The 24452-nt window shown below is 38.8% G+C and overlaps 1 protein-coding gene across 4 annotated transcripts in view; it reads left to right on the top strand.

Moving 5' to 3' along the window:
* Hnrnpm (heterogeneous nuclear ribonucleoprotein M) overlaps nucleotides 1-24452 on the top strand; it is a 49893-nt gene that overhangs the window by 6106 nt on the left and 19335 nt on the right. Inside the window, exons 2-9 of one of the 4 annotated variants that reach the window (XM_027954835.3) lie at nucleotides 5388-5557; nucleotides 19728-19780; nucleotides 20702-20709; nucleotides 20795-20888; nucleotides 22483-22521; nucleotides 22639-22674; nucleotides 23327-23480; nucleotides 24307-24356. In XM_027954835.3, coding sequence (XP_027810636.1) covers nucleotides 5388-5557; nucleotides 19728-19780; nucleotides 20702-20709; nucleotides 20795-20888; nucleotides 22483-22521; nucleotides 22639-22674; nucleotides 23327-23480; nucleotides 24307-24356 — 604 coding nt within the window. Of the gene's footprint in view, nucleotides 1-5387; nucleotides 5558-19727; nucleotides 19781-20685; nucleotides 20710-20794; nucleotides 20889-22482; nucleotides 22675-23326; nucleotides 23481-24306; nucleotides 24357-24452 lie in introns of those variants that run through there. The other 3 variants (XM_027954832.2, XM_071603138.1, XM_071603135.1) reach the window with 3 other exon arrangements.

Below are 24452 nucleotides of genomic sequence, written 5' to 3'. Positions count from 1 at the left end.
ACAAATTTTGTTCCTCTATGTTGAAGTTACGAAGTCAGGTTACTGGGATTAGTATTGAAATGTAGCAAACATGATAGGAAGTATAAGTCTATTTTATAATTGATGCAATGATTTACACATTTAAAATGTACAGTTTGATAACTGTTAGCTTGTGTGGATTCTTCTCTGAAATCAACATGAATGTATCCGTGTTTTGCACAAGTATCTTCTTGCTCATTTGTAATTGCCAGTTTGTAATCCTATCCTTCCAACAACTCTTCCCTGCCCCCTTCTCCCCTACCCCTGGGCAACCCTTGATCACCTTTCTATCAGTGTACAGTGTTCTCTGGGGATGACCCTCCCATGCCTCTGGGAGGTTTGGAAGTGTCTTAAGAGACATTTTTTTTTATCTTCACCTTCATGACTTAGGGTATTGAGTAGAGGCTGTAGATGCTGGTAAACATCCTGCAATGCTCCAGACAACCCTCTGCATCAAAGGAGTATCTGGCTCATAGTGTCAGTAGTGCTGAGGTTAAAAAATACTCTACAGATTAGTTTGCTATGTGATTTTTTTCATATGTTGAATCACAGTAGTACTCTTTTCTGGGGGTTTGGCTTCTTTGAGGATAATTACTTTTTCATCTCTAATTGCATGTAGTTTATTACTTTTTGTTATATAGATATACTATAATTTGTTTATTTACCTGTTAGATATTTGAATTTCTAGCTTGGGGATATTAAAAATAATGCTGCTGTGAATATTTGAGTACAAATTTGGGTATGGCTGTATGCTTTGTTTTGTCTTGGGTAAGTAGTTAATTGTGGGTGATTGGATCTAGTTGAATACGCAATTATTTTTTAAGGTAGTACCAAACTTTGCCAAAGTGGTTATGCTATTACATTCTTACCAGTTCCTCCATATCCTTTTTATTGTTTGTTATGAATTTATTTTTTATTTAGTTTTTTGATATAGGGGATTTAACCTCTGAGCTACATCCCCAGTCCTTTTTTATTTATTTATTTTTAACTTTGAAGATAGGTCCTTGCTAAGTTGCTAAGGCTGACCCCCAACTTGCAGTCCTCCTGCCTCAACTTCCTGAGTTGCTGGGATTGCAGGCATGTACCACCATACCTGGCTTGGATGTTCTTTTTCTTTTTCTTTTTTAAAATATTTTTAGTTGTAGTTGGACAGAATACATTTATTTTATTTATTTTTATGTGATGTTGAGGTTTGAACTCAGCGCCTTGCATGTGCTAGGCGCGGGCTCTACTGCTGAGCCACAACCCTTGCCCCCCACCCCCGCATACTCTTTTTAATGTTAGCTCTTTTGACAGATGTGTAGTGGTATCTGGCTTTATTTTGCATTTCCCTAGTGACTGGTGATGTTGGATTTCTTTGCATGTGCTTATTTGCCATCCATATATTTTTGGAGAACTGTCTTCAGAACTTGTGTCCATTTTAAAAATTGTGTTTTTATTACTGAGTTTTGAGGTGTTCTTTGTATATTTTGGATATAACACCTTTGCCCAAATACTGACTTTGCAAGTATTTTCTTTTTTTTTTTAAATTTGCATTTTTAATTTACATTTTATATTTTTATTTTTGTACATTTTGATAAGGGTCTTATAGTTTGTGGCATGACTTATTTTAAAGGCTGATTTATCACTTTTTTAGATTTATCTATTTTAAGTTTGGTTTTGTATATGATGCTGGGGTATAGAGTATGGGTAGAACTTTATTTTTTGCAGTGTTGGGGATCAAACCCAAGGCTACAGATTCCTCACAAACCTTTTTTGGTGGGGGGCAGATGGTTTCTAGGGATTGAACTCAGGGGCACTCAATCACTGAGCCATATCCCAGCCCTATTTTGTATTTTATTTAGAGACAGGGTCTTACTGAGTTGCTTAGCTCCTTGCTTTTGTTGAGGCTGGCTTTGAACTCAAAATCCTTCTGCCTCAGCCTCCCAAGCCACTGGGATTACAGGTGTGTGCCACCATGCTTGGCACAAACCTCATTTTAAATGTCTATGATACTCCAAATATTTTAGGTGTAAAGCAGTTTGTTTTTATCAATATCAAATTATAGTCTATCTAAAAATGTCATTCTAAAAGGCCTTCAAAATTAAATGTATATATTTATACATATTTATATATAATATATATAATATAATATAGAAATATTTTCCTCATTTTATTCTGAAGATAAGTGAGAAAATAGGATTGGACATTTAAAAATGAACTTTCCAGAATATCACTATCCTCTATATATGAACATATGTCTTGAGTGAAATTTCTTTGAGGGTCCTTTTCTTTCTGCAAAGAATACAATTGATGGTGATCATTAGATATTCAGAATGGTTAATTTTTTAAAAGCTGGAAGTGACAAGAGAAAGTTCTTATGAGGAAACTTCATGGACAGAGGAAATGATTAGCCAGAGCAGGATTTGTTTGCAGTGAGCTGCTTTCTCAGTGTTGAGCCATGTGATATGGATTAACCCTAAAACAAATACTCAGCTTCTGGTGAGATTGGGTAGTTTATTCTTAGTCATTTGTGGATCAGCAGAATGTGGGCTAGACATTTTGTTCAGTACTGTGACTTTATTTATTTATTTATTTGTTTGAAATTAACAGGTGAGGATTATGAAAACAAACTATTTCTGTGTCATTTTTTTTTTTTTTTTTTTTTGAATACTGGAGATTGAAGTCAGGGACACTCACCACTGAGCCACATCCCCAGCCCTATTTTGTATTTTATTTAGAGACAGGGTCTCACTGAGTTGCTTAGTGCCTCTCTGTTGCTGAGGCTGGCTTTGAACCTGTGATTATCCTGTGTCAGCCTCCTGAGCTACTGGGATTACAGGCATGCACCACTGCTCCTGGTTCAAAATAATTTTTTAATGTAAATCTAAGTATTTAAAAAGAAAACAATATTATTAAAACATTTTCATCCCCAGACCTTTTGGTGGACCATGGCATGTTGATTCGTCTATGTTTTATGATTTTTAATACTTATCTGCCAGGAAGGAGGGAGAAACGCTTTGGCGGATATTTTCTGTTTGGCAGACTGGTGCAGGACTTGACAGAGTAGACAGGTGGGCTTTTGTGACAGTTGTGGGTTCTCTTTGTGATGTTTAGCCACCCTAAGCAGAGATCTCTTGTGAGCTCAGGTAGACTGAGTGAAGAATTCTGTGAATTGAGGGGTCAGAATGGTTATAACATACTCCATCTGCTAGCCTGTTTGAAGAGAAGCCTGCAGATGCTGTGCTGATATAGCTCAGATCACCAAAGAGGCTGCTTTCCTTATATAGTTTTTTTTTTTAAATTATTAATATGGTGCTGGTATTGAACCCATGGCTTTATGTATGCTAGGGAAGTGCTCTACCATTGAGCCAAATTCCCATCCCTGCTTTCCTTAGTTTAACCTTTTATCAAGTAGGGTATAGGTCACAGTTATAGTATACCTTCACTGCCATACTATTTGTCACTCTTGTGTTTGCATGTGGAGGACCAGTAAAGATGATTTTGGGGACTATAAAAAATTAGCTTTAAGTACATTAAAAGAAAGTCCTTCAGGTACCATCTGGTGTTTGAATAGTGTTCTCCCTCAAGAGGAAGCCAGATCCCAGAATAAAGATCAGCCCTTTAATTAAATAAAGGTAGTTGTACAAATCATCAATACCATAGTCTTGGCATTTTTGTTTTCTATTTTTTTTTAATGCTAGAGCCTGTGGTTTGGAAGTCACTGGTGTTCTCACTGGTGGAAAGCCTAAGGCTCAGGAAGCAAAAAGTGCAAGAAAGACTTAGTGCCCTGAGGAACTCTCCAAAGCTGCTGCTCCCCACTTGTCAGTCTCCATATAGTTATGGGGGGCTGAATTTGAGCAGGCATCTGAGAGAACAGCTCATTTAGCTGTGATTCTATACACAATGGTTTCCAGATTGATGGCCCATGCTGTGCTTTGGAAATGTATTTTTTTTAAAAAACTTTTTTTCTTTGAAATCTGTTCATGTCCCACTCAACCAAAATTATTATTGGTAGCGCTTAGAGATGAAATGTTAAAGCACGGAAGACCCATGCTTTAGTCCCAAGACAAACAGGCAAAAAGAAGGGAAGATTAACAAAGGTAAAGAGTTTTACAGGGAAAGCTAAATCAAAAAAGCATCCACCCTTCTTTGTGGAAGGTAGGATTGTTTGCACTGTCTCCTGTCTACAAGAGTTGCTCAGCTTCAGTTTCCTAGCTTCAAAGTAGTAGAGTTGAATAGAGAATGTCCCCCCCCCCCCCTTAGGCACTTGTTCCACCACTTAGCTACACATCTTTGGTTTTGTATTAAATATACCATTTTTAACCACTGCTAAGTAAATAGTTAAGTGCGGTGTGGTGCAGCCATCAAGACTGTCTATTCAAGACTGGAGTGATAGCTCAGTGCTTGCCTAGTGCCTGTGAGGCACTGGGTTCAATCCTAGAACCACATAAACACAAAGGCGTTGAGTCCATGTACCCATATACAACTAAAGAAAAAAAAAAAAGTTTATTCTCAGAACTTTTATCATCCCAAATTCTACACCTTAAATATGGTAACTTCCCATTCTACTAAACACCAGACCCTGGTTATCTGTTTTTACTTTCTGTCTCTATGAATCTGCTTATTCTAGTTATCTCATATAAGTAAATCATACAGTGTTTGTCCTTTTTTGTCTGGCTTATTTCACTTAACATCATGTCCTGAGGTTCATCCATGTAGCATGTATCAGAACTTAGTTCCTTTTGGAAAATTTCACTGCATGGATGTGCCACATTATGTTTATTCCATTTACCTGTTGGTGAACACTTTGGTTATGTGAATCCTTTATGTATAATGGTGCTAAGAACTTTGGTGTACATCTTGAGTTCCTGCTTTTAAATTTTGGGAAGTATGTACTTAGGAGTAGAACCACTGGGTTATGGTAATTTTTTTGTCTAATTTTGAATAGTCACCAAATTGTTTTTCCTAGTGGCTGCACCATTTTATCCACCACACCCCCAGTAATGAAAGACTTTCATGAAGTGAAAATTGCTTGGGACTTTGTGCACCGTCTTGTATTTCCATCCCATGAAATTTTATTAATCTTCCCTTTTGTTTCTGTCTTGGAATTAACACACCTTGGGCAGGTAGTTGGCCTTACTTTCCTGTGTTACAGCCATAGGAGCATTCATAAGCCTAGTAAAGTGCATTTTTCTGGGGAATGTTTTGTTAATAGGTGGGTTTTAAGGAACACACTACTGCAACTATCTGCCCTGTGGAACACTTTAGGTTTCAGAGTCTCAGATCCAGTATTCATTTTATGTGGAATTGTAAACCTATCAAATCAAATATTGGCTCTCACCTTGTGCTAACATAAACCCTTTGTATTTTTTCTCTTTTGAATTCAGTGAAGGAGAACGACCTACTCAGAATGAAAAGAGAAAGGAGAAAAACATAAAAAGAGGAGGCAATCGCTTTGAGCCATATGCCAATCCAACTAAAAGATACAGAGCCTTCATCACAAACATACCTTTTGATGTAAAATGGCAGTCACTTAAAGACCTGGTTAAAGAAAAAGGTAATGGTACTGGTGGTTGAGTAGGGTAAGAAGGTTGGTGTGTCATCTTCTGTGTGGCTAATTCCTTGGTTAATTTTTGTCAGTGGAAGCTGCTCTGGGAAGAGTGTGTGTTCTGTCCAAGCTTAGAGTTAACCCCACTCCACTTTTTATTGTGATCTTGCCTATGTCAAGCAGAGTGGCTTGTATGGTCCCTTGGCCCATAAATGATTTTAGTGGCTTGATATGGTTAGTAGGGCTTTGATTAGGCTTGAGGGGGGCCTTTTTGTTTTAAGGTAATTCATCGAATTCTTCATTATTTGGGGAAGATTTTTATTTTTTTAATTTTTTTTAAAGTCTGGCAGGAAGGTAGTTTGTTTAAATTTTGTGGATGTCCTCTTGGGTTCAAATTTTGGTAGCTGAAATGTATGCTGTTTAGATTCCAAACTATAAAATACTAGCTTCTGTTTTCCTGCTTTGGGAAAAATACAACAGATTGGCAGTTGGAGAGCTCAAAATAAAATATTTGCTTAGTAATATGCCTCGAAAGATGTACATTATCTGAGCTCAGGTATCCAAATTTTAGCCTAGGGATGGGAAGCAACCGAGTTCTGCTGCCACCAGGAGATCTGAGGAGGCTGCCCCAAGGTCCTCTGTCTCACCCCCATATACATGACATGTGTCCTCCTCTCCTTCACTCCTGTTCTGCTATTGTCTTCCTTTCTTTCCTCATTCTTGGCCCTGCTGGTGGCACTGAAGACTAAAGAGATCGCTTTGCCCTGATTTAGACAAAACTGTTGGTAGAGAAAAATTTGTATGATGCCTTGAGCTCCCTTCTCCCCCCAAGGGAACCCTAGAATCAAATCACCCTTCATGGAGTCTTTTTGAAGGACTGAAAGGTATCGGTTTTCTGGAGAATTCATCATGAAGAGAGATGTGGGCTTGATTTGTCAAATGATGAACATTTCAGTGACAAAGATGCCACTTGGATAGGCCATTTTGGTATGTGTATTGGTGCTCCCTGCATTAGGTTTTGAAACTCTGAATGGCCACTGCCATCATTATCCCATCACTTATTTTGACCATGACATGCAAGAAGCACTAGGCACCGTGAACCTCTCTGTATAGTCATGTGTGCTGCTCCCATGTGGTATTTCTCCAGATAATACAGATGATGGAAAAATGTTTGGTGTGAGATTTGTTTTCCTGACTTGATCAGCCAAATCATTCCTGCCAATACTCCTAGGGCAAGAGTGAAGTTTCTTTTGTCTGAAGGACGTGTCATGTGGCATCCCAGATGCAGTGTTCTTGGTTTTTGGGACTGCTGCTTCAATAGAATTTCTGTACAGTACAGTTGGGTCTTACTCGAATTAGTTCTTGGAATAACCCCAAATTTGTGTTCTTGTGATTTGGTTGAACCTCTGAATTGCTATTTCCATTGATAATAAGGTATAGTAGTTCCAAGAACCAGGAATGTGGCTTTGAAAATGCAATTGTTAGAATTTTGTAAGAGATTGCAGGCCAAATTATTTTTTCATTTTTAGGAGTGTGTGAACCAGTTTTGGGACATGATGGATAAAGTAGGTGACATTTTTACTGCTTTACCATTCAGTAATTCAGTTTTGGAAGCCTTAAAGCTGGTAGCAGCAGCAGCAGCCATGACGTTTCTGGATGTAGAAGCAGTTCACCTCAATTTACTATTTTGCACTGTATTAAGTGTGGAGCCAGCCTGGTGGTTGATTTGGGTACTTCCAAACTGGTTCTCATATTCTCCTGGCATACTGCTATGAATGCCTGGGCTCAGCCCTTTTCAGTGTATTTTTGGTGGTGTAATTTAGAATTACAGGTGTGCAGTAAATCCGTCATTTTTAACCAACCTTAAAATGTTCTTGTTTAGAGCTCCCCTGTATTGGTTAATTACTTAGCCATTTAATTAAATTATTAGCAGTATTGGATTGTGGGTAAAGTGATTCATAAGAGAAAGGTAACTTTATAGTAATGCTCATTTTCAGTATATGAAATCTAAAGAAATGGTGTTTACGTACATTTGACTCCTTAAGAAATGTCCTCATTCTTTCCATTATGAAATTTTAAAAATACACTTTTATTCATGTCTTTGTATACCAAAACTAAGTTTCAATAGTTATTTTAAAGCTGTTGGCAATAAGTTGTCAGATTTTTGAAGACTTAACACAGGGAAAATGGCAAATAGAGGCACTTTCACCCTAAAAGAGTTAAACCACTTTTCAGTCAATAGAGTTCATTCCTGATAAAATCTTAGTCCTATTATTTTGAGAAATTAGTGAAATAAGAGCTAGAATTAGTTGTCCTCGACTTGAATTTTCTGTCATTGCAGCAGTGTCTAATTGCAGGTCTCAGAACTAAAGTAGTAGCTTTGGCAAGAGGGGAGCTTTTCTCAGGGTAATTGTGCATGAAGTTATCTTGTGTACCAATCCCTGATTCCTGATCTTTTCCTTCTTTGTTTAATTTTAGCTTTTAGATGCATTCTAGGAGATTCTGTTAATAATCTGAGATATTATGTGAGCTGGTCTTGTAAACATTTTTGTTTACAAGCTTACTTGGTGGCACTGTCTTGAAAAATCAGCATTGCCGATTTTAAAGGGAAAATGTGTCAGAGCTTTTTTGTCTTGAGCCAGGCTGCTGTTTTGTTCAAACCCCCTTCTGTCCTAGCAGTCAGAGATGTAGGTTAGACACTGTTTTTGTGATTGCTCTTGCTCTAAGCACCTGCTTCCTGCCGTCCCCTTCCTGCTGCAGGTGTCCTGATGAAACAAAGGGGAGATTTCTATTGTCTTTCCTTTGGACCATGCATATATATTTTTTTAGTTTTAGGTGGACACAATATCCTTATTTTTTATTTTTGTGTGGTGCTGAAAATCGAACCCAGCACCTCATGCATGCTAGGCGAGCGCGCTACCACTTGAGCCACATCTACAGCCCCCATGTGTATTTTTAACGAAGATATTGTGGAACAAATGGCTGCTGTGAACACTGGAGTTGCTGGATTGAAAAAGAATTGAGAACCAACCAGTGTTATATGAAATTTGAATTGGAGTTTGCCAGACTATCTTTGAAAGTGCCTTTAACAGTCCACAGCTACCCAGTTACATCATGACTGATAATGGAATACATGACTTAAAGCATTTAACCATAAGGACTGGGCAGAAAACAATCAAGATTTCTGAGAGCAAAAAATGATCTAAGGCACCTTAAACTTAATGTTAAGTTAGTGGGATCCTTTGTGGATAAAGGAAGGCCCAAGTCTGGGCTGCTTGTTTTCGTGTCCTAACCAGAGAGCCTCTAGGTGGGGCAACTGCATCTCAAGTAGTGCTGAGCTGCACCAACCCTGAGTAAATACAGAGCCCAGTTTGAGGAAGAAAGGAAGGTCAGTGATGTAGTTTACTTTCAGATCAATCCCAAGTTTAGCAGCAGTCAATTTAACTTATGTAAGCAAAGATTTCTTTAAGCACTTAATCCTTCTGTTATTACGTACTGCATCACTTTAAGTAAATTTCAGATTCTAGCTGACAATAAAACTGAGGCCCAGAGGGCAAATGTAGTCTAATAGAAAGCCTCCACTGGCTCCTAAAGGTAATCTGCTTTTTTAGGTCTATGAGGCAGAACTTCATTTTCAGTTTAAATAAAATCCTTACCCAGTCTACATGCTTCTTCATATTTTCCTTTGTTGGAAATTCAGCCTGCACTTCAGAAAGGCCCATTATGCTAAAGCATTCATTTGTATGAATACTGAAGTTGATATCCAGCAGCGCAGCATGTGTGGCTTACTTTGATCTTAGGCCTAGTTAGAGGTCATACTCTTCTGTTATTACCATAAATTGGGAACAAGTATGGGCTTAGTCATCTTCTGACTTACAATAAGTCAAGAAGTAATTGTGTAGAATAATTATTTTGCTATGTTTCAGATTCTTTGTTATATCAAAGAAAAGCTTTTCAAAATAAAATGTGCATTTTATTCTCACTTAGTATGACTACATGAGAGTTGTCCACTATTAAGGAAAGGAAGTTTGACAACATGCCTCTGCCTTGGAGATCAGGGTACAACTTAGTGATAGAGTAGGTGCTTAGTATGTATGAGGCTGTGGGCTTTATCACTAGCACCAAGTAAAACAAAGATGGAGAAGGCCTTACCACATATATGAATTCTCTTCAGTGAAGTTTTTGGCCTCTGTATTTCTTCTATTATTTATCTCTTTCAGATTTGAGCAATAAATGGGAGCACAAAAACAAATGCTCATTATGATAAAAATTTGTACAAGAGTGAATCACAGTAGTAGAGTTCATTTTGGGTTGCTCATCTACTTACGATGCATCTCATTTTGGGGGCAGTACTTTTATAAACCCATTTAAATGTTGGTTAAAATGGTTTATTGGGACATTTTTTAATGAAGGTAGAGGTTGACATTTGGCGATAAAATTTTGTCTTAGTATTTTCATTTAGATGTTTTGGTGTTTGCAGTTGCAATTGAATTTGTCTCAGCAGCCTATTCTCAACTATCGTGGATTCCATCCATATTCAGAAGGGGAGGGGAGCAGCAGTTTCCTCTTTTATAACTTCAAGTTCCACTTCTGTGAGATTGGTGCTACTACCTGTCTGTGTGATCTGCTCTGAATGGTTCACTCTTTTAAAACTTCATGTCATGGAATGGACCAGACTATGCCTTTAAATTCTTGTGGATAGTTGTATTAAAGGAGTCTTTTGAGTATTGTAGAGCTAAAAGACAAGTGGTCTTTTAAAGGCTTCATGATTATCTTCCTGTAGGGGGAAGTATGATTTGGAAACAATTACAGATCCCAAAAAGCTGAACTGATGAAGTCTCTCAGGGTAGGGATTGGAATGTTATGAATTTGGAACATGGTTATTACTACTGATGTTCAAGGACAGTACGACTCATGCTGGAGCCACAGCTGTACCATATGGAGGAAAAAAAGTAAATTTAAAGTAAATTTTTAGTGCAAAGGATTAAAAGTTCGGTGTGTGCTATCACTGCAATGTTAAGTGGAAAAAGTTGTAATTTCTAAACCTGGTATTTTGTTAAAATGATTGACTGTGGGAAAAAGTTTGGTTTGGACTTGCTTGTTTTCTAGGTTGTAATAACAACTTTTTGATAAAAGTGTCTTTATGGACACAGGCTGGGAACTTCAAGTGCAGCAGTATTTGAGTTCTGATAACATGGTTACAGATGTCTTGAATTAGATGTTGTGATTTTTATTTATTTTTTTTTATTTTTAAAGGTTATTAGGTGGTAGTCTTAGCTGGTAGGAAATAAACCTAGGGTATTGCCGCAGTCTGGCTGGGCACAAATCACGAGCCACTGAAGCAGGAACAAACTTTATTTTTAAAACGCAGGAAAACACTTCACACAGCTCCCGGGGAATCCTCCCGAACTCGCCACGAGGCTTGTCCAGGAACCCCCAGCCGGAACTATATCTCCCGGAAATCCCTCCTCCTGCACTTCCCCAACCAATGGGAACTCTCGGGGAATCCCCGGAAATCCCCACGAGAACTCCAAAATAGTGCGAGAACTCAAAAGTTGCGGCAGAGGCGGACAGGCAGAGGCGCCTGTCAATCAATACTCAGCCGTGGCTCTCAGCATCTCCCCCTTTTTGTTTAATTAAACAACAAGCAATGTGGCTTAGGGACCGTGCCTGTTAGGCAGTCCAATTCAACATATGGTCCTTACCCGTCATCGGATGAACTGACCTCTAGGCGTCAGCCTCCTGTCTTAGGTTGGTACCACTGCAATTGGATCATACCCGTCACTGACTACCGGTCCAGCATACAGCCATACTTGTGGATAGGTCTATGCACCAGTGGGGGGGTGAGGTTCTTTGCCTCACCTCTGTTGGCCCCCAAATTTGGCCTTGGTGCCAGTGGGGGAGTGAGGTTAATGTGGCTTAAGGACCGTGCCTGGTAGGTTGTCCAATTCAACATATGGTTCTTACCCGTCATCGGAAAACTGACCTTTAGGCGTCAGCCTCCTGTCTTAGGTTGATACCACTGCAATTGGATCATACCCGTCACTGACTACCGGTCCAGTATAAGCCATTGGCCCCCAAATTTTAGACCATCACTAGCAGAAGGGAGGAGGATGCAAAATGCCATGACACTAAGCCAATTGAGGGCTCCTTTGAAAAATTGTACCACCGGTGACACCATCAACAAAAATACTCCAGCACTACCACAATTCGCTGTACCAACAGATAGTTCACAATGCATACAAGTGATACATAGTCCAGGCAAGGTCTGCAAGCAATTCAAAGCAGAGGAATCTGTCAATATGTCCATTTCCTCCCAAAGTAAATCGACTCCTTGATTGAGCATTACTTGTGGAGTTATTATTCATTGATGCATCAGTTTTTACAGTTTGTTGTGATAACTATCGAAGAAGCTGTAGTTTGGTTTTATCTTTGTCTTCACCGGCACTGGGATGAAGATAGGAGTTCTGGCAATGATGCTAAGAAAAAAATTATGTAACATTCCAACAGGCACTAAGAAAACAATTTTTTGAACAATTTACATTATCCTGAACAGAATTATTAAATATAATGAGAAGGAAAGGTGAAAGTAAACAAACAGATCTGTTAACCTCCTATTTGTTCACATATTAAAACAATTTTCAACAGCTGTTTACCCAATCTAAATTAAACCATTAAAATCACGTGAATAAAAAAATTCGGATCCATTTATTCATGAGCGCTCCTCATATATGATATATGGACATACGCACATACAGACATACAACACAAAACAGAAGTGTGCACACATAACATACAACACTTAAGACAATAGTAAAGGCCTTGAAGCTTTACCTAGGTGAAATCTCCATTGCAATGCTTAAAAACTCCACAGTCAAAAAATAAAACTGATCAGAAAAACATTAACCTAGGTCTGTATGAGCTCAAAAATAAAATAGAACTTTATGATGTGGGAAAAGGCAAATAATCACTGTCGCAGATGTAAGAATAGCCAAACTGGAGTTCTGGATATCAGCTGTTATGGATTTGAGTCAAATCATCTTCCTTTTGGCCTGTAGAAATTGTTTTAGTTAATCTCTCTGGAATCCAAATTGGCTGCTGTTCTCCCTGTGGAAAAACACAAACAGAACCCCGACTCCAGACAATCACTGGGTCAGGACCTTTCCATTGTCCTGTTAGAATATCCTTCCAAAGTACCTTAGGCTTATGTACATTTTTTGGACACATATGCCTTTCCGCAGCACTAAGCCCTGAGGAATCCAAATTTAAAAAGTTTAGAGTAAAAAGGGTTATTTTAAGTTTATCTTTTGGTGACATATACCCCTTTCCAATTCCCTCTTTTTGCTTTAGTAAGTACATTTTAATAGTTTGATGAGCTCTTTCAACTATGCCTTGTCCTTGTGGATTGTATGGAATTCCTGTTATATGAGTAATGCCAAATGATGAGCAAAATTGTTTAAAAGAGGTAGAAGTATAACCAGGACCATTATCTGTTTTTAACTGTTTTGGAACGCCCACAGTGGCAAAATTTTGTAAGCAATGAGCTATAACATCTTTAGTTTTTTCTCCGGAATGAAGGGAGCCCATCAAAAATCCGGAAGAAGTATCAACTGTAACATGCAAATATTTTAATTTTCCAAATTGTGGCAAGTGTGTGACGTCCATCTGCCAAATATGGTTAGGTATCAGTCCTCTAGGATTGACTCCAAGATTAACTTGTGGTAAAAAGGTCACACAATTTTGACATTGTTTTATTATTTGTCTAGCTTGTTCCTTAGTTATTTTAAAACGCTTTTGTAAAGTATTAGCATTGACATGGAACCTTTTATGAAAATGTGTAGCTTCTTCTAGTGTAGAGAAAATATGTATGTCATGTGTAGTTTTATCTGCTAAATCGTTGCCCAAACTAAGGGCTCCAGGCAATCCTGTATGTGCTCTGATATGTCCTATAAAGAATGGATCTTTTCTGTCCCAGATTAGACTTTGTATAGCAGAAAACAAAGAGAAAACAGTAGAGGAAGGGGAAATCCTGCCAGCATCTTCAAGGGATACTATAGCATTAACTACATACTGACTATCAGAGAATAAATTAAATACAGAATCTTTAAACATCACAAAAGCTTGTAAAACTGCATTAAGCTCTACCTTTTGAGCTGATTGTTTGGGTACTAAAAATGTAAAAGTTTGATCAGGGGTAACTACTGCTGCTGTACCATTATTTGACCCATCAGTGAATACATTTGGAGCATTCATGATAGGGGTTTTTCTTGTCATTTTTGGAAAAACTACAGGATGCGAAGACCAAAAAGACAACAAAGGATTAGATGGTAAGTGATTATCAAATGAAACATTAGATTTACACATGATTATTGCCCAAGTATTTAACTCATTAGCTAACTCATCAATTTGATCCATAGTATATGGAGTAATAATTTTATTGGGAGAAATTCCAAACACTCCCTTTGCTGCTTTTATTCCTTTGAGTATTAATTGTCCTACAGCCTCAGGATACCTAGTAAGAATAGTGTTAGGAGAATAAGATAAATGTATCCACAATAATGGACCTTCTTGCCAAAATACTCCTGTAGGAATATTTTTTGTTGGTATTACAATAAATAATAAAGGCAAAGTTATATCAATTCTATCCAAATGCATATTTTCCATATATGTTTCAATAATTTTTAATGCCTTTCTTGCTTCAGGCGTTAACATGCGGGGTGAATTTGGATCTGATGGACCTTTTAGGATATCAAATAAAGGTCCCAACTCTCCTGTTGGTATGCCTAGATAAGGCCTTATCCAATTTATGTCTCCTAATAACTTTTGAAAGTCGTTAAGTGATTTGAGTTGATCTACTCGTATTTGAATTTTTGGTGGACGGACCATGGTTGAGGATAATAGAACTCCTAAATAATTAATTGGAAAATTTAATTGTACTTTATCTATTGCTATCTCTAGATTATAATTTTTTAATAAATTTGTAAGTGTGGCATAACATTCTAGCAATGTGTTTTTATCTTTGTGTGCTAACAATACATCATCCATATAGTGAAATATTTGTAGTTTAGGATTTTGATTTCTAAGTGGCTGGATTGCTTTGTTAACATAAATTTGACACATAGTTGGGCTGTTAGCCATCCCTTGAGGGAGTACTTTCCATTCATATCTCTGATCAGGACCTTCATGATTCAGTGCAGGGATAGTAAATGCAAAATGTGGACTATCCTCAGGATGAATTGGAATTGAAAAAAAACAATCTTTAATATCTATAGCTAAAACGTACCAGGTTTTTGGCAAAGCAGACAATTGAGGAATCCCCGATTGAGCAGGTCCCATAATAACCATCTCATTATTAATGGCTCTTAAATCTTGCAATAATCTCCATTTACCAGATTTCTTTTTAATGACAAAAATGGGAGTATTGTAAGGAGATACGGAAGGTTGTATATGTCCCTCCGCTAATTGTTGCTTGACCAGGTCATGGGCTGCTTGTATCTTTTCTTTAGTCAGGGGCCACTGAGGAACCCATACTGGTCTATCTGATTTCCAAGTAATTTTTATTGCCTCAGTGACCCCTTCTGAAAACCCAGTCCATGTCTATTTATTCCCTGATCTATTTGAATGGGTGCTGCTATGCCTTGTTCTCCTAATCTTTTTTCTTTCCTGAAACCTTGTCTAGCCCTAATAGTGGGCTCATTTGGATTGATGTTATTTGTTAATGTCAAACCTAATTGATCTAGGACATCTCGTCCCCATAAATTTATAGGAAGATGATCCAATACATATGGCTGTATAGTTCCTTCGCATCCTTCAGGATCCTTCCAATCTAATACCATGGCACTTCTATGGGGATTAGTTGCCACTCCTAGGCCTCGAAGCGTTTGAGTGGCTTGTTGTAGCGGCCAATGTTGTGGCCATTCTTGACGAGATATGATGCTAAGGTCTGCACCTGTATCCAGCAGCCCATTAAATACATGTCCTTGAATATTTAGTTTGAGCATGGGGCGAGAATCTAAATTTAAAGACAGCATAGCCCAATCTACACCTGTGGAGCCTAATCCCCTGGAACCTCTTTCTATAGTACTACTGGAAAATTTATCATGTAGGCTGGGTATTATTAATAACTGTGCTATTCTATCTCCTGGTGAAATTACTGATATACCCTTTGGAGAACTAGCTATAATTTTTATTTCACCTTCATAATCGGGATCAATTACCCCGGGACTTATCATAAGTCCTTTTAGCGTAGAAGAACTGCGTCCTAACAATAAGCCTACTGTTCCTTGGGGAAGAGGTCCTTTTACTCCTGTGGGAATGATTTGAACTCCCATCTCTGGAGTTAGTACTGCTCTGGCGGAGGCGCAGATGTCCAACCCTGCGCTCCCTCTGGTTCGTCTGATGAGAGATCTGATGGATAATGTGTCCTGGGCACTACCCTGATGGTATTGCTGGGTTCCTCCATGGTGTTTCTGGGTTCCTCCAGTGCCCCGTACATTTGTGGTCGTGGGCCCCGGAGCATTGGGCCCCCCTGTCCGTTTTTTGGCAATGGAGCTCGATGCCTTTCTCCACGATATCGTGGGTAAACACTTGGTCCTTGTCTGTTTTTTGATAACGGAATACCCTCTATGGTGGTTTGAGAACGGCATTCATTAGCCCAATGTTTCCCTCTACGGCATCGTGGGCAAATACCTGGTATTCTATTCGTTTGATATCTAGCTTTGTTAAACCCTCCTCCTATGGGGCAACTCCTTTTAAAATGTCCTGTTTGATCACAATTATAGCATGTTTTTGGCCTGGCATCTAAAGCCTGTTGTACTGCTGCCAAGACTTGCCCTTGTTCATTAACGTCTCTACATAATTTAATATATGTGTTTAAATCTTCATGTCTCCATGGTCTAATGACCTCTCTGCAACAACGATTTGCTTGGTCATAAGCCAGTTGTTTTATAAATGGCATTGCCTGTTCTGTATCCCCAAAAATTCTGGAAGCTGCTTGAATAAGCCTATCTACAAATTCAGCGTAAGGTTCATTAGTTCCTTGTATTACCTTAGATAATTGACCTTGTAAACCTCCATGTCCCTGTAAAGTTTTCCATGCCCTAACCGCATCTACAGCAATTTGTGCGTATACACCAGGATCATATTCAATTTGTTGCCGTTGACCCTCATAAGGTCCTTTTCCTAACAACATATCTAGATTTCTTTGAGGGTAACCGGCTGCTGCATTTCGCCTAGCTGTCTCCCTGCAAAATTCCTCATTGGCAACCTTCCATAACAAATATTGTCCTCCATTTAGCACAGATTTACACATACTAGCCCAATCTGCTGGCGTCATGTCCAAGTTGGTAATGGATTCGACCATGCTTACAGTGAAGGGTGCTTGAGGACCATAGGTTGTTACAGCCTCCTTTAACTGCTTCACTGTTTTGAAATCTAAAGCACGGTGAATTCGCTGCCCTCCTGCCTGCTCAAGTACAGGGCATGCTAATCTTTGAGGTCCTGTCTCAGGATCCCATCTATCAACTACGGGGTTTGAGGGCCACTCAGCTATCTCCATAGGGGGTGCTGTTGGTTGAATTACGCCCTCTGGTGATAGAACGGTGTTAGTAGCAGCCTCCTGTTGTAGCTTTTTCCCTAATACCTGTTTCTCCTCTAAGCTTTCTTCCTTTAAATTTTCTTCCTCTGTCTGACTAGCTTGAGAGACCTTCTCTTTTGCTTGATCTAAAATGTCTTTCTCCATGGTCTGAACCTCTAACAATTTACTTAACACTCTTTCAGTTTGTTTTTTACTAATTTCTAATCTGTTATAAAGATAACGCAACTCAATAAGATAACACAAAACAAAACCGAAACAGAATGAAACAAAAACGGAACAAAAAATCGTTGTATCAATTTTCCTATTTTCTTGATATGTGCATTTGTGGTCTATTTCTATCTCTTCCTCAGGGGCGAACAACTTCAAACCTTGAGCCAACCATTTTTCCCAATCTGCCTGATAAAATTCTAGGGATAGGCAGCTTGAAACAAACACAAAACAAATCAAAACAAGAACACATTGTTTTTTAAAATGGTCACCCATTCTCTCGCCTTCCCTTAGGGGCAATCAATTTCACTTACCCCGAAGCTTCAGACGTTCCCCGTACGGGCCACCAAATGCCGCAGTCTGGCTGGGCACAAATCACGAGCCACTGAAGCAGGAACAAACTTTATTTTTAAAACGCAGGAAAACACTTCACACAGCTCCCGGGGAATCCTCCCGAACTCGCCACGAGGCTTGTCCAGGAACCCCCAGCCGGAACTATATCTCCCGGAAATCCCTCCTCCTGCACTTCCCCAACCAATGGGAACTCTCGGGGAATCCCCGGAAATCCCCACGAGAACTCCAAAATAGTGCGAGAACTCAAAAGTTGCGGCAGAGGCGGACAGGCAGAGGCGCCTGTCAATCAATACTCAGCCGTGGCTCTCAGCAGGGTATCTCTTTACTGTTTTGACACTACTTTGCATTTTCATCAAAGTGGAAGCAAGGGCTCTTGGTCCTTGAATGACTGCTACTGTTGAAACAGATGGCTAACATGGCCTCAGGAATGGCCACACCATTTTTGGAACTGCTTTACTTATAAGTTTAAAATAAAGCCAGGATATAGGACTATCCTTTGGCTGTGATCAGTTTTTAGTTGCCCATTGGAGTATAAACTCCAAAAGTTAACTATACTGGTCCCACCTATTTTTTCATTTCTTTGCACTGATTCACCTTCCTTTTTTGTGCAAAGTGCTAGTTTTATGGTATTTCAGGAAAGGACAAGGAAAGAGGCTGTAGACTTATACTTTGAACATTGCCACCTTGCCTTAAACCATGTTGCAAATCCATAAGTAAATATGCCCTTCAAAATGTTAATTTTATTTTTGAAATAATTTTGCTTTTCAATAAAATATTTCCTTGCTATAGTAATGTGAAATCTTTTATAATATTAATGTCCTTTGAACAAAGGAGTTGGAATAGTCTGGACCTTTCAAGGGCACTGAGTGGGTTAATTTTACCCTTGTACTGCTAAATGAACTGAAGTGAATTGGAGAATGCTTTAACATCAAAAATCCTTAAGAAAAGATTTCTGAGAGCAAAAGCCCTTTCTTAACTTTGAAGAGCCTGCTTAGAGATTGTTTCTCCAAGTTAAAGCTTTAGATTTGTTTTTGTGTGCCATCTTTAAGTTTAGCAGCCATTTTGGTGGTTTTCTTGATGGATTCTAATATCTGGTCATGGTGGTCATGAATTGGCAATCCAAACCTTGAGGAAAATCTGCCGAAACTTTTGAAATGCTTTGATCTTTTACCCTTTGTGTAGCTTAGAATCATGAATCTGTTTAACTGTTTAGTTGCCAACTGAGCCCTAAATTTGAATTTGTGTCCTTTCATTGGGAGGTTTAGAAAGCAGCAAGATTAAAGCCTGACTTAATTCACTGAAGAGAATCCAGATGCTGCTCTTATTTTATGAAGAGAATCCAGATGCTGCTCTTTATTTGACAATTGTATATTCTAAATTGTGGAGTCTAGCGTTGTGTATAGGACCAGCTACAGAATTGGTGGGGCCCGATGCAAAATGAAAATGAGAGGCCTCTTGTTAACAAATTAATTATCTCATGGTAGCTCTGAACATATTAAAACAAGCACAGGTCTCTATGATTACACAGGTTGCCACTTATGAAGCTGACCTTGGGGCTGTGTGTGTGTGTGTCTTTGAGCGTCCTTGTATATACAGCATTTGAGCTCAGTGCAGTGGCATTGCAACCTGTGGATTGTTTATCTGCTTTCACTAGTAAGAGTGTATGTATAAAACTTCCTCTCTCCCCCCAAAAAAGTTAATCATGCAGACTTCTTTCCTATAGATTTGGATTGCCTCTAGTCATGAATGAGTATTCCAGGAAGGGAAATAGATAATTGAAATCTGTGGAAGTAGCTTGTTTGTGGTGGGAGGAAAATCAAGGACATATTGTTAATGAGTTTTCACCTACTTTTACTGCACACCTGTAATGCCTAGTTTGGTGGCTTAGAGAATATGGAGTGTTTCTGGGCTTTCTTATAAGGCAGAGGCTCCATACAAGGTTGCTGATGATTGTTCTAAATTCCCATTGTTTTCTTGGCTTTTCTCCCTTGGTTTATGTGTCGTCTGGAAACTGATTTGTAGTTGGTGAGGTAACATACGTGGAGCTCTTAATGGACGCTGAAGGAAAGTCAAGGGTAAGTGTCTGAGAGAATTTCTTCTGTGGATTTACTACATGACAAATGTAATTGTATGGTGGCGTGGACTCGAATGAAATCAGGAAGGCAGTGAGTGCTCATGTTATAGTAGCTATGTTTGATTTTGCCAATACTCCAGTTGGGTGGGAGGGGGTTTGCAAATGGGAGTCCTGTCCCGCTTTTCCAAATGGCTGGCCAAAGAGCTTTTTGGTATTCTGTTTGGATGCCCAATTTGGATAACTGGGGACCAATAGCAGCATTGTCTCTTTGTTAACAGAGGAATTGGCTGTGTGTGAATTATGCATGGAATTTTAGCGGTGGTATAATTAATGTAAAACGTGTGTTCTTGTCTAGAAAATGTTATTCTTGGTTGTTTGCTGAATTTGAAAGTTGTGTGAACCAAAGATTCCGAAAAGTTGCCTTTGTGCCAGTAAATTGTAAACCAAATACTATAAACCTGAACGTTCCAAATTGGCCTAGTTTAATGAGAACATAAACTATTTTCTGTTGTGCAATAGAATGGCTTAGAATAATCAAAAGGACGGGCTTAATTTATGGAAGGGACGGATTTAGTAGGAGTATGATAAGGAATTGATTGAGTATAGAGGGAAGCAGATCTAAAGTTTGTGTGATTTCTTGGAGAACCTGAATTTAGGTCTGCTCATTATAACTTCAGCAACTATAGTGCAATGCTGGTAATGTGTAGGAAAAGGAAATATTAAGGAGCTTTTAATAAGGAAGGCTAATAGGCAAGGCATTTCTGTCAGCTTCCCCTTAGACAGGTTAATTAAAAAAAAACTAACTTTGTTACATAAATCATATTTTAAAATTTGTCTATAACTGTCATTGATATTTACTATTTCTTTTTTTTTTTCTTCGCCTTTCCTTGCTCTTCTGACTGATCTGTGGCTTCATCCAAAGGGATGTGCGTAAGTATTGTCTAGTTACTTATTGGCATTAGATCCTTCCAAGTTGTAGGACTGGTTTCACTTATTTCCTTTTGACTCTTTGTAGCGTTGTTGAATTCAAGATGGAAGAGAGTATGAAAAAAGCTGCTGAAGTTCTAAACAAGCATAGTCTGAGTGGAAGACCACTGAAAGTCAAAGAAGTAAGCTCTTCCTTTTCCTTTCTTTCTTTGTGCTGGGCATGGAACCCAGGGCCCGGTGCTTGCTAGGCAAGTGCTCTACCACTTGAGCTACATACACCTCCAGCCAAAAGTAAGCTCTTGATAAGCTGTGGATACCACGTGTAATTTTTGAGTGTCCTGTTTAGAGTGAGAATACAAGAGTAGTCCTTGACTGCATGTTATAGTGCAGACCAACCTGTTGTTATAATAAAGAGAGTTAATCACAGCTTCAGCCATCACTCTTATAAGAACTTTGGAATAGCAGCCAAGCAGATCCCAAGTGGCCTAAGCTGACTGCTTTCCTTTGGTGGGGTTGTCTTGGGAACACTCCAACTTAGTCTTGTTTTTTCAATTGGGCTCGTGTAAGAGACTATTACATCTGTGTTGTATCTTACATCTATCATCTATCTATTACATCTATCATTCTGAATGCTGTTATACAGCATTCTTCTCCTGCTTCTCCTTTTCTTTCTTCTCTTGCATGTATGGCACCAGAGGTGGAACCCAGGGCCTTGTGCATACTAGGCAGGGGCACTACCACTAAGCAATACCCCTAAATTGCCCTTTCTTTTTTTGTTTTTCTTTTTTCCTTTTTATTTTCATTTTTCTTTGTTTCTTTGTTGGGGATTGATCCCAGGGTTGCTTTACCACTGAGCTACATCCTAGTTTTTCTTTTTTTTTTTTTGAGATAGGACTCAGTTTCTCAGGCTGGCCTTCAACTTGAAAGCCTCCTGCTTCAGGCTCCCATGTAGCTGGGATTACAGGTGTGCACCACCACACCTGGCTCCCTTTCTTCTTCTTTTTCTTTTCCCTTTTTTCTTTTTTAAAGTGAGCTTGTCATTATTCAAATCCTCTTTTGTGTCTTACTTTACTAAATATCTTTCTTTTTTCCTCTAGGAAGAGGTATATTTCGTTGGTGATTAAATCACCCCATGACTTCTTTTTGCCTCTTGGGAAGGAGGAGCAGTACATTAAGAACTTAGGGAGGAAAGCATGGTTGGGTTTTTTTAAGGTCTTTTGTATGTTGATGGTGGAACATAACACAGAGAATTAAAAAACTGTGTCCATATCAATACTTCATAAATCTGATCTGGGTGCTATCAATATGGTTTAAACTTTACATCGCCTAAAGCACTTGAGAGGTTGGGCACCTGGGGATATAGAACTGTACTTTTCAAACTTTTTTTGGGAAAAAAAAATCATTGATAGATTTTACAGAAATTACACAAACCCCAAGGAATTAATTAGTAAGAGTCAATCATACTAAGCCCATGAAGATCTTCCTGCAGTCTGGAAGTTCTGCATCAGGTCAGCTGATCATGTCATTTCTGTCTTTTGTTTTTTATTTAGTTAATTTGAAAGCAGTATTTTCAGTACTGAATTTTGTGCCTTTCTTCCTCTCTCGTTTCCTTAGCTGGAACACTTTATTTAGTTCATTTTAATTTCTTGTTAGTAGGTTTGAGAAATGAATTCCAGCAGCTTTTTAATCTCTTGGCAGTCTCAGTTATGGTGCAATCGTCAATGGTTCTAATGGTCACTGGGTTGGTTCAGTGTAACACTTCTGTGCTTGTTTCAGGATCCTGATGGTGAACATGCCAGGAGAGCAATGCAAAAGGTGATGGCTACGACTGGTGGGATGGGTATGGGACCAGGTGGCCCAGGAATGATTAATATCCCACCCAGTATCCTAAATAATCCTAACATCCCAAATGAGATTATCCATGCATTACAGGCTGGAAGACTTGGAAGCACAGTATTTGTAGCAAATGTAAGTATATGCATACGTTGTCTAGAGTAGAAAGTGTACAGAATTTTATGAACTCAATCTTCTTACTTTATTTAAAAACCAGTGTTGGGGGTTGGACTTTGTACCTTAGTGACCATTGTGTTAAGTCACCAGCTGGACCATGGTCCCATTGGGGCTGAGCTTGCTTAGGTTTGCAGGTGTTTACAAAAGTGGCAGCTGGGTCTGCATTCTTGTTGGATTTCCTTTGTGCAGTTTTCAGTGCAGGGAAGGAGTGAGCGGAGACAGTATACTAACACCTGCCTCTTTGTGTCATGTCTGGGTTGAACAGCGATACCTTTGTCATCTGCAAGGAAAAGTATTAGAAAAAAGTGGATTGTGGGTGGTGGGCAGTGGTCAGCCTTTCTGGGGGGAGGGTTAATGTTCAGAAAATAAGTGTTACTTTGGAAAGTATGAGGGAACTTAGGCTATTCCTCCCAAGAAAAGAGATAGTAAATGGCATAGTTAAGGCCAAGCTTTGTAATCCTGTTTGAAAAATGGCCAATGCAATCGATTAGTTTTTGTGATATTGTCTGATGCTTGTTTCCAACTAAAGCATTTCTCATTCATGTAGTAAAAAATGTTCCTTTTTAAGATGTTTATATTGAGGTTTTAACTACCCCCTTCTCTTGATTAGCTGGATTATAAAGTTGGCTGGAAGAAACTGAAGGAAGTTTTTAGTATGGCTGGTGTGGTGGTTCGAGCAGACATTCTGGAGGATAAAGATGGGAAAAGTCGTGGAATAGGCACTGTGACATTTGAACAGTCCATCGAAGCTGTGCAAGCTATATGTATCCTTCTGCAGGAATTCAGCTTATGGTGAACAGGGTGGCCACAGCACTGTTAGGCAGTAAATTATAGTTTTGTGTAAAGAAGAGATAACTGTGTTCATATTTTTCTGTATAACTAGAGGGAATGTATTACTGTGAAATTTTGAAAGTTTTCAGGCTGAATTGGTTCCATAGTGTGTGGATAGAAGAGGAGGTTAGAATGTAAACTGTGAATTTTTTTTTTTTCTAATGTTTGCTTCTTAGAGGAATCTGGGTTTGAATGGAGATGCCCAGAAAATACACCTCTAGAGAGAAAATGGGGTTTCTATTTATACATAATGTGCTTATAGGACCTTGTCTCTTCAGTGGATAGACATCATTTTGGAAGAGAAACTTCTTCCGGACTCTGGGCTCACCCTAGAGTTACATTTTTAAAAATCAAGACGGTAAGTGCCACAGATGATTGCAGTCATTAAACTCAGGCAAGACTGTCACTGAGTATCTCACCCAAAAACCATGGTACTTCAGAAAGGTAGTTCATCTGGTCCATTGGATCCGTATAGAAAACTGGGATGCGGCTGCTTACGAGGAACTTTGGTAAAAAGTGTAAGGTTTTGAATGAAGCTTCGCACCTAAGGAGTGAGCCGAAGCTTTAAATTCTTCTTCCCTCAAGCTTTCTTTGTTTCTCTTATGCTTACTGTAGAAGCAAATGCTGAAACATAATTAAGAATTGAAATTGCTTGTAAATTCACCACTTAGATCAGTAGCAGTGTAGTATTTTTTCTTTTGTATTTCTCTTGTTGTGCAGTTTTACGATTGTAAGAAGTAGCCTTAATTTTAACATCAGCTATGTTTAACGGCCAACTGCTCTTTGATAGACCAATGCACGTCAAAATGGTAAGTTAATAAAATCTTTCTCTAACAATATACTTATTTAAATCTAGTGAAAATGTGGCATTGAGTGTGCATACAATCCCTGTACTAAACAACAGA

The sequence above is a fragment of the Marmota flaviventris genome, chromosome 1, assembly GCF_047511675.1.
Source record: "Marmota flaviventris isolate mMarFla1 chromosome 1, mMarFla1.hap1, whole genome shotgun sequence".
Taxonomy (NCBI): Eukaryota; Metazoa; Chordata; class Mammalia; order Rodentia; family Sciuridae; genus Marmota; species Marmota flaviventris.
This window is presented reverse-complemented; position numbering and strand designations above follow the sequence as displayed.